This window comes from Hyperoodon ampullatus (genome assembly GCF_949752795.1).
Source record: "Hyperoodon ampullatus genome assembly, chromosome: 14".
In the NCBI taxonomy this organism is placed as follows: domain Eukaryota; kingdom Metazoa; phylum Chordata; class Mammalia; order Artiodactyla; family Ziphiidae; genus Hyperoodon; species Hyperoodon ampullatus.
In genome coordinates this window covers 21,985,292-22,001,813 of record NC_136927.1, presented here as the reverse complement: position 1 = coordinate 22,001,813, position 16,522 = coordinate 21,985,292, and the positions used below count along the sequence as shown (strand labels likewise).

At 44.6% G+C, this 16,522-nt stretch overlaps 1 protein-coding gene across 1 annotated transcript in view; it reads right to left on the bottom strand.

Moving 5' to 3' along the window:
• The window catches only part of RAB11FIP3 (RAB11 family interacting protein 3), a gene marked incomplete at both ends in the record, with an annotated part of 79,763 nt that extends 63,494 nt beyond the window's left edge, over nt 1–16,269 (bottom strand). Inside the window, one exon of the mRNA XM_079720232.1 lies at nt 15,703–16,269. Within this exon, the coding sequence (XP_079576358.1) occupies nt 15,703–16,269 (567 nt within the window). The remainder of the gene's footprint in view (nt 1–15,702) is intronic.
• Nucleotides 16,270–16,522: the final 253 nt, after the last annotated feature.

Genomic DNA, 16,522 nt, shown 5'->3' with positions numbered 1-16,522 from the left:
GACTTCCCTGGTGGCGCAGTGTATAAAACTCCACGCTCCCAATGTACAGGGGCCGGGTTTGACCCCTGGTCGGGGAACTAGATCCCACATGAATGCCACAACTAAGAGTTCGCATACCTGAACTAAGGAGCCCGCCTGCCGCAACTAAGGAGCCCACCCGCACAACCAAGTAAATAAATTAAGAAAAAAATAAAATAGGACTTCCCTGGTGGCACAGTGGTTGAGAATCCGCCTGCCAATGCAGGAGACATAGGTTCGAGCCCTGGTCCAGGGAAGATCCCACATGCCGCAGAGCAACTAAGCCCATGCGCCACAACTACTGAGCCTGCGTTCTAGAGCCCACGAGCCACAACTACCAAGCCTGCGTGCCACAACTACTGAAGCCCACGCGCCTAGAGCCCGTGCTCTGCAATGAGAAGCCATATGAAGCCAGCGCACCGCAACGAAGAGTAGCTCCCGCTCGCTGCAATTAGAGAAAGCCCGCATGCAGCAATGAAGACCCAACACAGCCATAAATAAATAAATAAATAAATAAATAATTTTTTAAAAGAAAGAAAGAATATAAAGTAATTACCAAACACACGTAGCAAGCTGAAGTGAGAGAGTAGCAGGGACATGGCAGGAAGAATGGGCCAAGGTGGATAGACTTCTCCACCGGGGTCCTGGCTCCTTGTCTGTGCTTTTCTACCAGACAAAGCAGAGAGGGCAGAGGGCAGCCCGGAGGTCTCCTGAGGGGCTGGCAGAGGGGGCCCCAAGTAAACACTGGTGAAATTAATGTCCAGATAAATACAGCAGTAAGGAAAAGAGGGATGTTAAAATATGACTGGGGAGCATGGTCTTTAAAGAGATGCAAACATTTTCAGAACTCTCTGGGACAGTGGCTCTCCAAACATGACCTCAGGACCAGGGGCAGCAGCATTGCCAGGAACTGTGCCAAGGAAACAGGCCCCACTCAGACCAGATCAATTAGACACTCTGGGGCAGCCCAGCAGCCAGTGTTTACGGGATCTACAAGTGATTCGGATGCGTGTAAACATGTGAGATCAGGCCACAACTCAGCCACTTCAGGAGTGTATGACAGCTGTTCTCAACCAACCAGTGGTCCAGGGACCCCAGGGGACCCTAGTGTCTGAGGAAGGGGGTTCTGCAAGATCAACGCTAGTTCCATAACATCCTAAGACGTCCTTTGCCTTCTTTCATCACACTTTCTCCCGAATGTACCGTGGAGTTTTCCAGAGGCTACATGACACAACAGATCACTTGCAGAAGCAGATATTAAAGAAACCAGCTCTCGTCAATCAAGCCAGACATTTAAGACATTTGCCAAAATGTAAGATAATGCCACTTCTCTCACTATTTTAGAAAACAGTTATTTTTCAAAAAAATGCCATTAATGTTAACATGTGATAATTATTTTTTAATGAACTAATAAAAAGATACTTTAGGGACTTCCGTGGTGGTCCAGTGGTTAAGACTCCACGCTCCCAAAGCAGGGGGCACAGGTTCGATCCCTGGTCGGGGAAGTAAGATCCCACATGCCACACCACACAGCAAAAAAAAAAAAAAAAAAAAAGATACTTTAAATGTTTTTAAATGTTTACTTTCTAATACAGCAGAGACCAACAGAAATAACCCACATAAACAAAGGCTCTTTGGTACTCAACGACACTGAACAATGTACAGGGGTATGAGACAAAAAGTTGATGAATCAGTGGTCTAAGGCACTGACAACCTACATACACAAGGAGTCTCCTGCCCATCACCCAAAGGTCACAATATATACTGTACCATCTTTAAAGGCTTTCTACATCACTAGCAGTGACAACAGGATCTTTGTGGCTTAAACCAACCCCACACAAGTCCATTTTGCTGCACTCTGTTGATACCTAAAACCCACAGTGAACGAACCTCAGGACCGCAATGTGCAACACCCGCCATACACACTCAAGGTATGTGTATGTACACACTCCACAGCAGCACCCAGCCATTTTCATGACAAAACACAAAGCATAAAATACATGAAGTTGCCCCGAAACAAGAAGTTATTTTTAGGTCCCTAAGCATTTCTAAGGTCCTTTCACATATTTGTTCAAGTATGGGTTTATCCCATTTGAGTACTGTCAGCAGAGAGAGGAAAGGGGCTCTCTCTAAATTCCCTTCTCAGTGAGCCTGTGGGCTGAAGAAGATATTCACGCCCCTTGGGGGAGCAGAATCTCCTGATAAATAAGAATATGGTTTTATCGCAAGCTATTCCTAGTTTAAGAGGAGTTTTAATTTCCCATTTCAACCCCTGTGTCAAAGAGAGGGGTCATTGCATACCCTGTGTACTCGATGAACCAACAATGCTAGACGGGGCACTGAGTCAATAAGAAGGAAAACCTGGGTGCATAGGTGTAACATTCCTTTCACTTGTTTGGGAATAAAGGAGTTTTTTGTTTCTTTTTGTTGGCTGTTTTTAAGATTGATAAAAGCCACACAACCTAACATGCCGTACAAGATGTAGTATAGATTACATCAATGAGCTTCCCATATTGTATTTTTCCTTTTATTTTTAAATACGTCAAACTCACTGAAAAAGTTTGAGGAACACAAGAAACACCTACATCCCTCCCCTAGAGTCAGCAATGACTAACGTCTTTCCACATTTGCTGTAAGTCTCTTTCCACACACGTGCTTTTCCTGTGGGACTGCTGAAAGTAAACCACAGACGTCCTGATACCTCTCTAACCCTGCCACCATGTATTTCCTAGGAACAAGACCCCCCTACATAATGACAACAGTATTATGACCCACAAGGAATTTAACACTGTTATTATCAAGTGTTCCATCTATACTCAAAATTTCCCAACCATCCCAATAATGGCCTTTGTAGTTTTGTTTTGTTTTCTTTTAATCCAGCATCCAGTCAAGGGCCAGGCCTTGGTGGTCATGATTCTTTAGACTTCTTCAATCTACGTGTCTGACCCTTTTAATGACACTGATATTTTATTTTATGTGGGGTTTTAAAATATTTATTTATTATTTATTTAGGCATCACCAGGCATTTATTTGTTTGTTTGTTTGTTTATGGCTGCACTGGTTTTTGTGCTGTGTGCGGGCTTCTCATTGTGGTGGCTTCTCTTGTTGCGGAGCACGGGCTCTAGGCGCGCAGGCTTCAGTAGTTGTGGCTCACGGGCTCTAGAGCACAGACTCAGTAGATGTGGCATATGCGCCTAGTTGCTCCACGGCATGTGGGATCTTCCCGCACTAGGGATTGAACCCGTGTCCCATGCATTGGCAGGTGGATTCTTAACCTCTGTGCCACCAGGGAAGCCCTGCACCAGGTCTTAGTTGCAGCACTCAGGATCTTTAGTTGCGGCATGCGGACTTCTTAGTGTGACATGTATGTGGGATCTAGTTCCCCGACCAGGGATTGAACCTGGGCCCCCTGCATTGGGAGCGCAGAGTCTTATCCACTGGACCACAGGGGAAGTCCCACAACACTCATATTTGAGGAGTCCAAGCAGCTGTCCTGTAGATGCCCTACAGCATGTGTCTGATTTTTTTCTCATTACTTGACTCAGGTCAAACATTTTTGGCAAGAATGTTGTCCCTCCCACTGCATCCCATGGAGGGGCATAGTCTGTCCACTACTGGGGAGTCTGAGTTTGATCACGTGCTCAAGGCGGAATCCACCAGATTTCTCCAACGTAAAGAGATCTTTTCCCTTTGTAATCAATCATCACTGGAAAGACACTTTTGACTGTGTGAGTATCCTTCCGTCCCTGCTGCCAACAAAGTGTTTAAACCACGTTTTTTGACAACCACTGATGATCCTTGCCTGAATCAATTATTACCTTGGTGGTTGCAAAATACTGATTGTCTAAATCTTTCCGACTTTCTACCTTAACTGGCATTTGTCTATAAGAAGCCCCATGCACCCCCTTTGGAGTATCACTATGAGTGATTTTTATTCTCTGTGCCATGGACTTTTTAAATTCAACGTATCCATGATTGTTATTCTTTTTTGTGCTCAAAACGCCCCAGGTTTGTCCATTAGGAACCCATTCAAGCTGCTCTTTTTTCTGACATGTCCCCATCAATTTTTGAACACTTCCTTGCTTTCTGGTACAAGATAATCCAGGCTCACATTGAATTTTCCCTGCCCAGAACCTGGAATACATCATTTCTCCAAGGATCCCTGATCCCTTTAGTGGAAAATGGTATTTGGCAACCAAGATCTGGGGACTAGGTGTACTCAGTGCTACTGGGGTATCATTGCCCCTAGACCCTCTCAGAAAACAGGGTTAGGAATGTTTGTTAATCATGTATTCATACTCATACCTCCGATTTAAATCACCAGACAGCAGGGTCCTTCCTCACCTCTTCTTCACATTTCATCTCTTTCCTCCCAGAGAACCCTGGTTCCCAACACCAGTACACGTGCTCATTTTATCCTAAAATATGGCCAAAGTCACCTCAGAACTACTACTCTGATCTATCAACAACAAACCTACTCTGTAGTATATTTCTCTGTAGTTCTTTTTTTCTTCTCAATATATCCCACTAAAGGAATACAGAGTGCTGTGTGTGTGACTGAAATTACTCTTTCTTATGTGGTTATGTTATTAATTCAATATACTTCTAGGTTCACCTGTTTCTATTTGAATTCAATATTAGTCTTTTTTTCTATCATTGTTGTTTTACTTTTTGAATATGCAGAATATCTGCGTGGTTCAAACAGTCAAAATTATATAAAACGGCGCACTTGGATGAGTTTCACTCCCATCCAGATCCCTTACCGCTTGCCCTCACCTACGTGGATACGTTATTTTAATTAGTTTCTAGTCTATCCTTCCTATGTTTCTTTTTGCAAAGAGAAGCAAATATATACAGTCAAAAATTTTTTCTATTGAAGTATACTTGACTTACAATATACACATATTCTTACTTCCTCTTCTTTCTTATTTCACATTCTTTCTCCCTTCTTTTCTTTTCAGTCAGGCCCTGTCCCGGAGCCTCTGACTATGGAAACCTCAGACGGGTTGAGGATCAGACTAGAGGCTGAGAGGGTAGGTGAGGAGAAGAGCCTGCTCTGGGGGTCAGGAGGGTCCTTCTTCTTCCTGTCAGTTCCTCCTCCTCTGAACTGAAGACTGAAGTCCATCACTCAGTGTTCTGGACCTCAGATCTTTTTTTTTTTCTTTTTCTTTTTTAAATTGGGATAAATTAACCATTTTTAAGTATACAGCTCTGTGGCATTAAGTACATTCACACTGTTGTACAACCATCACGATTATCCATCTCTGGCACTTTTTCATCGTCCTCAACTGAAACTCTACCTATCAAACACTAATCCCCCGCCCCCAGCACCCACCATTCTACTTTCTATCCCCATTGTTTACTCTAGCAGGCCTCCTATAAGCACCCATTCTTTCCTACCGCATAGTATGCATATTAATTTGTATCAATACTTTCTTTTTTCACTTAATACATCTTAGAAATAACTCTACCAGTTCATAGGAATCTTCCTCTTTTATTTTTGCAGCTGCACAGTTCTCAGTTAAGTTGATGTACCTTGGTTCACTCTTCCTGGGTGGACATCTAGGTTGTTTCCACTTTTATATTACAAATAATGCTGCAATGAATAACCCCGTGCATCTGGTGTTTTGCACCTGGGGAGACACATCCTCAGGGTAAATGACTGGAAGTGGGACTCTGAAGCTGAGGGTAAATGCACACACAGATACTGCCAAGCTCCCCTCCAAGAGGACTGTACCACCCTGCACTCCCACAGCAATACGAGAGCATGCCTGTTTCCCAAAGCCTCACCAAGAGAATGTGTTCAATGTGTTTATATATATATATACGAAGAGTGAGAAATGCTATCCCAGCAATTTTAATTTGCATTTCTTTTATCATAAGCGAAGCTGAGCATCTTTTCATATATTTAAGGGCCATTTGTGTATCTTCTTCTGTGGAATGTCTTCATATCTTTTGTTCATTTTTCTATCAGCTTTGGTCTCTTTTCCTTTTGACTTTTTTTTTTTGGCGGTACGCGGTCCTCTCACTGTTGTGGCCTCTCCCGCTGCGGAGCACAGGCTCCGGATGCGCAGGCTCAGCAACCATGGTGCATGGTCCCAGCCACCCCGTGGCATGTGGGATCCCCCCGGACGGGGGCATGAACCCGCGCCCCCTGCATCGGCAGGCGGACTCTCAACAACTGCGCCACCAGGGAAGCCCCTCCTTTTGACTTTTAAGAGTTTTTATATCAGCCTTTTATCTGTGATTCACATGTTTTTAAAAAATCTTATTGAGAGCTCCTACTCCAGAACACTGGGGCCAAAGAGGTGTCCTGGGCTGGCTGTGCTTCCCGCTTCTCCCAGATGAAGACCTGTGCTCCTGTGCGGGCATGGTCAGGAGCTCCAGGATGGACCTGACACAGAGCCAGCCATCAACTCTGGCAGAGCCAGGAGGCCAGCCATCCTCTGCTCAGATCTCTCCCGCAACTCACACCTTCGAACCATCCTCATCTGCTCGTCAAGTGAGAAAAATATTCTCACTGGTTGAAGTTTTTAAAGGTACTTTAGTAGGCTTTCAAAGGAAATGCTAATCTCTCTAATCAGTGTAAATTTTTATTTACTTTTATTGTGGCTCAAGCAATCTATGAGTAAAATTACAATTACCATTAAAAAAAATTTTTTTTTGGCTGTGTTGGGTCTTCGTTGCTGCACGCAGGCTTTCTCTAGTTGCGGGGAGTGGGGGCTTCTCTTGTTGCAGAGCACAGGCTTTAATTAAGCATGCGGGCTTCAGTAGTTGTGGCATTCGGGCTCTAGAGCGCAGGCTCAGTAGTTGTGGTGCACGGGCCTAGCTGCTCCGCGGCATGTGGGATCTTCCCGGACCAGGGATCGAACCCGTGTCCCCTGCATTGGCAGGTGGACTCCTATCCACTGCGTCACCAGGGAAGCCCAAAATTACCAATTAACTTGACAAATATATAAACAACAAGGTCCTACTGCATGGCACAGGGAACTATACTCAATATCCTGTGACAAACCATAATTGAAAAGAATATGAAAAAGAATATAAATATATATACAAAACTGAGTCACTTTGCTGTACAGAAGAAATGAACACATTGTTAATCAACTGTACTTCAATAAAAAAATTTTAATTAAAAAATTCAAAATTAAAATATATATGATTAATCATTTCACTGGCAGGAGGCTTAATCTAAACAAAAAGGTTTATAAAACATCCCTGGATTGCTAGTGACAGTAAAATGCTAAGCCACTGTTCTGTTTACTGATCCAGTGACTTATGGCAATAAAAGGCCTTTACAGTCCTGAACAATGCCTCTGGTCCAAACACATAAACGACCTGCCAACAGACGCAGCCAACAGGTGCCACCACATCATTCATAACCGGAGTTTTAGGCTTTAAGCTGGTTAAACTCGCTTAAAGAAAAATCAGAATAAAGTATGTGAAATAAAAAAGAACAACGGATCATGAAAGCCTCTGACATCCACACCATGGATGAGGTGAGGTTGGGTGAGGTCCCAACACCATGGAGCCCTAGTTCAGAACAGGGATATGAACAGGCAAGCTCACTTCTGACTACAGCAGGACTATTTACCTGTGGGCACAGAAGGCTCTAAAACTTTTGTAAATGCTTTTAAAAATTATCCAACAAAAGAAAAAGCAAAGTAGGTCATTTAACAAACTAGAATTACAGGAGTTATATATCCTTAAATCCTTCTGAAGACATGCGTCTTTAAAAAATAGTTGGGACTTCAAGAAAATAGCTAAAAATACCTGGGATTTTAGAAATCCCAAATAACAGACATACAGACACTGTATGCAAAAGGACTTAATATGCATCGTGACAGTGCTTCAAGTAATTTACAGCTAATAATACTAAAATGTTATTGGCCCTCTGGTTTGTCTCATATTTAGAGCAGCCATCCAGGACACCTTGCCCACAATATGTCCCTGCTGAAAGGGGGCAGCACCCATTCCAGGCTTGCTGCTCTCAGCCCAAGGTTCCGCTTGCCCAGCAAAAGGATTACAGACAAGGAGCCAGGACAGCTGATCCATCAGCACAGACAGGACACTGGCTCAACATTAGCTCTGGTTTTGAAACTTACGAAAAACACACCACCACAAGATTGTAACCAGAGTAATACCAACTTGCCAAAAACAAGTATTAAATATTTAGACAGAAAAAACAAAATGTACCTACTGAAAAAATTTCTTTTTCTCCCTAACCATGATACTGAATCCATTTATACTAATTGACTAATCTCAAAAGCTTTTGAAACTTCCAATGCAATCAGTGCAATTCTTTTCACCAGGAAGTTCTTACTTATGTTAGATGCTGATGAAAGCTCAATGCCAACCTTCAAGAATTACAGGCAGACTGATTCACTTTGTCACTGTTTGTTTGCAGAAACTAATAAAAATTAAAAAAAGAGCAAAAAAAAAAAAAAAAAAGAATTACAGGCATTTTCTCATACGCATTTCTCCAAATATCAATAAAAAGTAAAGGGCTTCCCTGGTGGCGCAGTGTTTGGGAGTCCACCTGCCAACGTAGGGGACACGGGTTCGAGCCCTGGTCTGGGAAGATCCCACATGCCGTGGAGCAACTGGGTCCGTGCGCCACAACTACTGAGTCTGCGCACCACAACTACTGAGTCTGCGCTCTCGAGCCCGTGAGCCACAGCTACTGAGGACCGCGCGCCTAGAGCCTGTGCTCCGCATCAAGAGAAGCCACCGCAACGAGAGGCCTGCGTGCCACAACAGGGAGTGGCCCCCGCTCGCCACAACTAGAGAAAGCCCACGCGCAGCAACGAAGACCCAACTTAGCCAAAAATAAATAAATAAATTTTAAAAATAAAATTAAAATTAAAATTCCATCTTCAATAAGCATCTGGGGCTTCCCTGGTGGCGCAGTGGTTGACAATCTGCCTGCCAATGCAGGGGACATGGGTTCGAGCCCTGGTCTGGGAAGATCCCACATGCCACGGAGCAACTAGGCCCGTGAGCCACAACTACTGAGCCTGCGCATCTGGAGCCTGTGCTCCGCAATGAGAGGCCGCGACAGTGAGAGGCCCGCGCACTGCGATGAAGAGTAGCCCCCGCTCCCCGCAACTAGAGAAAACCCTCGCACAGAAACGAAGACCCAACACGCCCAAAAATAAATAAATAAAGACATTAAAAAAAAAAAAAGCATCTGAACATGCTAATTCAACGTTCTATGCAGTTTTAAAGTTTACTAGAAAATCTGAGTTTCTTTAGATGTATTTTGTATATTGATCTAAAACCTTAACAGAGTCAAAGTAAAACATGTAAATATTTTGTCTTTCGGGTCTATTTACATTTTTTATTTCTAAAGATGACAATGAAATTTTTTACTAGATTCCTTTTTATACTGTTTGAAATTTATGGTATATGTACAGGCACTACTTTTCAGAATAATTTAAATGAGTAACATAATAGAAAATTTGGCCAATACTTCAAATAAAACCACCCCATTTCCACCACATGCACGCACACAACGAAAAATAATTTTTTAAAATACATTTATTTTATTTATATATTTTTGGCTGCATTGGGTCTTCGTTGCTGTGTGCGGGTTTTCTCTAGTTGCGGCAAGCGGGGGTTACTCTTCATTGTGGTGCACAGGCTTCTCATTGCAGTGGCTTCCCTTGTTGCGGAGCATGGGCTCTAGGCACGCAAGCTTCAGTAGTTGCAGCACATGGGCTTCAGTAGTTGTAGCACGCGGGCTCAGTAGTGGCTCACGGGCCCTAGAGCACAGGCTCAATAGTTGTGGCGCACAGGCCTAGTTGCTCCGTAGCATGTGGGATCTTCCCGGACCAGGGCTTGAACCCGTGTCCCCCGCACTGGCAGGCAGATTTGTAACCACTGCACCACCAGGGAAGCCCCCAAAAATAATTTTTAATACTTCCTTCAAGGCTTTTATTTTCACATGGACAACTTTTACCCAGTTAAAATCGTGGTATACATACAATGAATTTATATACGACTATTCACTTATATCAGAAGTGATAATCTAGGCTACTCTGGAGACTTTGCAATTATCATAAAAGTACTTTCAATGGCCACCTAAACAGTCTTCAGTGGGTGCCTAACCCTTTTGTCTGATATTTCGATTATAATTAATGTTTAGACCCTGTGCCCAGAATTTAAACGAAATAAGTGTTTGAAAAGGAAGCAACCCCTAACTTGGTGCCCTTTACAATGTGGTCTGTGAAGTCCACATGGAATTTAATTCTTCCTAAATGTTAGATCCTACACTGGAATAATCCCACATGACTCTGAATCTCCCTGAGGACAAGTAAGCCTTAGGCTTCCATTAAAGTACAGCTGGTCCTCTGTATCTGTGGGTTCCACATCCACGGATTCAACCAAGGATCAAAAACATTTTGGGGGCTGGGGCTGGGGGGACTTCTCTGGTGGTCCAGGGAAGTTAAGACTCCGCACTTCCACTGTAGGGGGTATGGGTTCAATCCCTGGTCTGGGAACTAAGATCCCACATGCTGTGCAGAGTGGCCAAAAAAAAAAACATTGGGGGAAAGAAATTCCAGAAAGTTCCAAAAAGCAAAACTTGAACCTGCCACCTGCTGTCAACTATTTACATAACATTCACACTGTATTTACAACTGTTTATGTAGCATTTACATCGTATTAAATATTATAAGTAAAACAGAGATGATTTAAAGCATATAGGAGGAAAAAATTATAAAACAAAACAAAACCAAAAAAATCAACAGAACATTGTAAATCAACAATGTTTCAATAAAAAATATTATAGAACAAAAAATAATAAAGTATATGGGAGAATGTGTATAGGTTATATGCAAATATCACACCATTATGTATAAGCAATCCATGGATTTTGGTATCCAAGGTGGGTAAGTCCTGAAACCAATCCTACCTTCCATACAGAGGGACGAATGTATACATCTGAGATCTTCAATTTTAAAAAACAGGTCAAAAAGCAGGTTCAAAACAACAGACATGGAATTATACCATTTTTGGACAATGAAGCATTATTACATATATTTTAATTTACACATTAAATACTTAAATAGTTATCTCTGGATGGTGGATTATAAGTGATTCTTATTTTTATATTTTGCTTACTGGTGTTACTTACTTTTATTTTTTTAAACAATGAACATCTGGGACTTCCCTGGTGGTCCAGTGGCTAAGACTCCATGCTCCCAATGCAGGGGGCCTGGGTTCGATCCCTGGGCAGGGAACTAGATCCCACATGCCGCAACTAACAGTTGGCATGCTGCAACTAAAGATTCTGCACACTGCAACTAAAAGATCCCACATGCCGCAACGAAGGTCCCCCATGCAGCAACTAAGACCAGGAACAGTCAAATAAATAAATAAACATTTAAAAATAATAGAAAATAAACAATAAACATCTATAAAAATAATTTAGCTTCTACCCAATATGACCTCAATTGTGTACTTCTAAACAGTTATGTGTGTGTATATAAAAAAGTCTGGAAGGAAATGCACAAGAATGCTAATGCTGTTTTTCTCGTGATAGTGGGATTATTGGTAATTTTTTGTTTTATATTTTATAACACTCTGTATTTTCCAGTTTTTAAAAATAATAAGCATGTGTTACTTTTATACTATGAAAAAGGCATTTTTTAAGACACTAACAAAATTGCCTGGGATCCAAGCACAGAAAGGAACGTCATCTGCCTTTTAGCAATTCCTCCAACACACAGACCCAGACACACACACCACCAGCTCTCACATGCATCTGCTCCCACACGCACACTCATTCTCTCTCACACACACACATGCAAACCCAAGACTAGGACAGAAACTGGAAAGGAAACTGAAGCAACTAAAAGGTGTGGCCAAACGTCCCCAGGGAGTTCCAACTGCCCACCAGCAGAGGAATGGAAAGGAATGAAAAGCAGGGAGACCTTCTGTGCATTGACACCTCCTCCAGCAGCCTCCTTTTCCAAGTGCTGAGGAGGATGGACAGGACCCACAAGGTTACTGAAGGGCATTCACGGCTCCAACGTGCAGGGCTCTCTGGAAAGGACCCGTGACTGTTAAAATGTAAATGCTTAAGTGAGTATTATACTGTGAAAATAATCTTTACAATTATAATTTATTCCTTTGAAAAATAACACCAAAAGAAATGAATCCTTTCTCACAATACTCTCACAGTTTATTTTACAATTTCTGCTTTATGATAAGTTGGTGATGACTACAAAAGCATCAGTCCTCTCAGTACAAAGGGGTCACATCAACGAGGAATCTTCATAGACAGTCAAGGCCTTAAAGAAAGCCTACTGCAACTTCAGAACTAGTGCCTGGGCACATCTGACTATAAATTCCTAGTCAAGAAAATACAACCAGAAAGCTCCTCTGTAGTCTTCTTTCCCCTTTCAATTCCTGCCAACACTGTGTTCTATTACACCACACCTGATCTATCACCAGATGAGGTAATGAGAGCCAAACACACCATGACATTGCTAAAGAAAGAGGGACACAAAAGCCGCCTGTATTATGAATGGGAACTGCTTCTATTAAAAATTCAGATAATCCACTTAAATAATTTAAAACACTTCCTTCATAAACAGATTACATGAAAGATACTGAAAGTGCTACCTTTGAAAATTTGACGATAATCAAGATAATTGAGTTGCGACCATCAAGGACAGTAATGTGACTGGCCTAAGAGACTCATGAACTCAGTATTTTGAAATCTCAAGGTGGAAAGTACAGCAACTTATGGTCTTTATTGCTGTTACCCAGCTTATCCAAACTGTTCCTACAGTTAAAAAAAATCATAAATGTTTAAAAAAGAATTCTTATCTTTTAGAGATATATACTGAAATATTTATGGGTGAAATGATATGTCAGGTATGTGCTTCAAAAGTATTCTGGAGTGGGGAGTAGGGAGTTCACAAATGAGCCAAGACTTCGGAAACTGTGCAATGGCTTGGGGGCAGGTAGAGTGTTTCACTAGACTATGCTCTCTACTCTTATGTATGTTCAATACTTTTCATTTTAAAAAATTAAAAATATTTATCATGAGGTAGAATTCTTCACTTTTCTCTAAATTATTTCACTACCAAGGAATATTTCTTCTCTTTGCTCCTCTATAATGTATTCTGACATTGGACTTGGAAAAGCAAGACTGAGTCATAATAAAGACTAGCAAAGCTTACACAGACACAAAAATTAACCTTTTGCTACACTGTTAATTATCTGTTCCAAAACAAGAGCTCTCCTCCACCATCCCAGGAAGCCTGTCCAAGTCCGGTACTTAGATCACATCCAACACTGCTTCTTCCTGAGAAGTCTGGGACAGCAGACAGAAGGGGCAATGCCACAGGAGATCTCCCTCACTTGCCCATCCCCACCAAATCCTGAGTCATCCTGGCCTTACCCCCAAACTTAAAATTCCACCAGGGGCTACCAGAACAAAGAATGTTGACTCATTTCTACTTTGTATTTAGAAAAAGCTCAGCCCCAAATAACAACCCAAATTTTTTCCCACTGTGATCAATAATAATGATACAACAAAAGGTGGTTCTCAAATGAAAATGGTTTTATTAAGTCAATAAGATGAAACTTTGTGGGATTATTTAGGGACACCAAACCTAGGAAGTTGAGAGCCACCTAAACATTATGAGCCCAGAAGACCTAGGTGTAGTCCCTGTTATTGCATTGACAATCTGTGAGGCCTTGGAAAGTAACTTAACCTTTTTGGGCCTCCAGTTTCTTACCTGTAAAGTGGGATGAATCCCTTCTGACTCCTACCACCTCAGAGAAAGGTTGATGATCCAGTGAAAACATAAATGAGCCTCATATAAGCTATAAGGCACTCTATTAAGGTCAGATTATGGTAAAGAAGAACAAATGTGCCATTTTCCTAACATTCTTGATTGGTGTAATGAGGAAGGGAATGTTTGCAGAGAAGACACATCACACTAATGAGAAACAACCAAGGATACCCAAGGTGCTCTCCAGCCGAGGGGCAAGAAGGAAAAGCATCAAAAAAAACTGAGACCAGGACTTCCCTGGTGGCGCAGTGGTTAAGAATCCACCTGCCAATTCAGGGGACACAGGTTCAATCCCTGGTCTGGGAAGATCCACACACTGTGGAGCAACTAACCCTGTGCGCCACAACTACTGAGCCTGTGCTCTAGAGCCCATGAGCCACAACTGCTGAGCCCACGTGCCACAACTGCTGAAGCCCGCGTGCCTAGGCCCCGTGCTCCCCAACAGAGAAGACACCGCAATGAGAAGCATGCACACTGCAACAAAGAGTAGCCCCCGCTCACCACAACTAGAGAAAGCCCACATGCAGCAACAAAGACCCAACGCAGCCAAAAATAAATAAATAAAATATTTAAAAATTTATTAAAAAAAAAAAACAAAACTTAGACCAGCAATCACAATCCATACTAACCATACAGGAAACCGTCAGTCATGTATCTCTCTTTCTGTCCATTACACTGAGATGGAAGACCTGTCCTGAGCAATGTCTTCAACCCAGAGCTAAACAGGAGCTCACAATGACCTAGACGCCAACATTCAGGATGCCCAGAGGGACATGCCCACGCTGAAAACTCAACAAGGAGCCCTGACTCAGGACGACCCAGTTCTTTACATGACAGCTCAATGGACACTATGAATACTCAGGGGGCACACAGATCCTTTATAAAGGTTCTTAATGTTACGGCAGACACCCTAAATAGCAGGTTGTCAATTTTACCCCTTGGCTTAAACATGCATATGTACCTGAACACCCACTTAACAAATACCCACATGAAAAGTCAATAAAACACAGAAACTAGCAGATCAACCTTTTGTGATTTCCCACTAAGTAAAATATTTAAAAATGAACACCAGTAACCTATTTGATGTCTATTTGGGTTAACAGCAGAACATACACAGCCCTGCTGCTGTCTCCACATAAACTTTCATAAGTACTGAGATGGGGGAAGGCCTGGATCTTAAGGCCCACCTTCTCCCAGAGCAGCCGCAGCCCTGGGAGCTGCACAGGACTCCTGCCACACTGCCCTGTGCATTCCCGTCACCTGTCCAGCACCTCACCTGTCTTACAAGGGTGGAGATGGCCCTGATGGAATTCTGCTCGAGTTTGTATTCACCACTGTGCTCTTAGGCTCATTCCCCTCCCTCTGGGGTTCATCCCTTTCCCCTCCGCACAGAAGGTATGGAAATGACCGTTTTTCACGTTCATTGTCTCCCCAACAACGAATCTACCTAAAACATAAGCCAAACATACACAGTAAAGTAACTGCGCTCAAAATAGATTAACATGATCTTAAGCGTACAAGTGCAGCCTGGCCTTTGCAGACCGAAGAAGTGAATTACTTCAGCCAAACCAGACCTGGGCCCTCAGTTGGGGGAACCGCTGGCACTTCTCCTTCCAGGGAGCACTTTTATCCGGCAGCCTAGGGGCATGTCCCCACGCCAGGAGCTCCTCTCAATTTAGGAAAGATCCGCTTGTGTGGCTTGGGATGGCAGGGAAAGAAACTGACTCCCGGGAATAGAACCTCTTTAAAGGGGGAAAAGGTGCTTCAGCGAAATTCAACCAGAGGTGAGAGCAGAAGAAGTGAATCAAAAGAGAACGCGGGACCTGCACTCCGCGAACACCGCGCGGGGCCCGTCTGCCACGCTGCGAGTTACCTGTTCTGCCCCATAGACGGTGGCGAACTGGACGAAGTCTTCGATGCGGACGAAGCCGTCCCCATCCCCGTCCAGGGCATCAAATACGGCTCGGAGGCGGGGGCCGTCCTCCGGACACCCCGCGGGCTCGCTCGTTAGGGGGCGGGTCTGGCTAAAGTCCGAGGGCCGATCCGGGTCCCCAGGACCCAGCTCCAGGGCCGGCTCGCCCACCGCGGGGGACGCAAAGGAAGGAAAGAAGTCGACCTCGCCCCTCAGGTGATGGCTGCGGCTGAAGTCCTGCGCGCAGACAGACGCGCTGTGCGGGGGGCCGTCACCCTCCGGCTCCGTCGTCCAGGAAAAGAGCGGGCCGAGTTCCGGCAACGGCGGGTCGGGGTCGGAGTCCCGGCTCGAGCGCTGCGGCCGCCGCTCCCGCCCTGGAGCTTGCCCAGCATCCGCGCCGGCCGCGAGGTCCTGCGGGCCGAGCCCAGGGCGCGGGGCGGGGGCGGCGGGCGCTCCGGACCCACCGGGCTCTGGGTCGGGGCCCGGGCCGCCCGCTGGGGAGGCCGGCCAGCTCGGGTCCATCTTCATGGGCGCGCCCCCAGCCGCGGCGCGGGCCCGCGAGGCCAGTGATGCGGCGGGCGGCGCGGGCAGCAGACAAAGGCGCTCAGGGCGCGGCGGCGGGCGCGGGCATCCCCGCGGCGGCGCGGGCGGGCGCGCGCGGGGCGCCCGGACTGCTCGGGCTGGCGCTCGGGCCCTGCTCCGCCTTCGCCCATCTTCGCGCCGCGCCTCAGCTGTCCTCGGCCCGGCGGCGCGGCGGGCGCGGGCCCATGGCGGCGGCGGG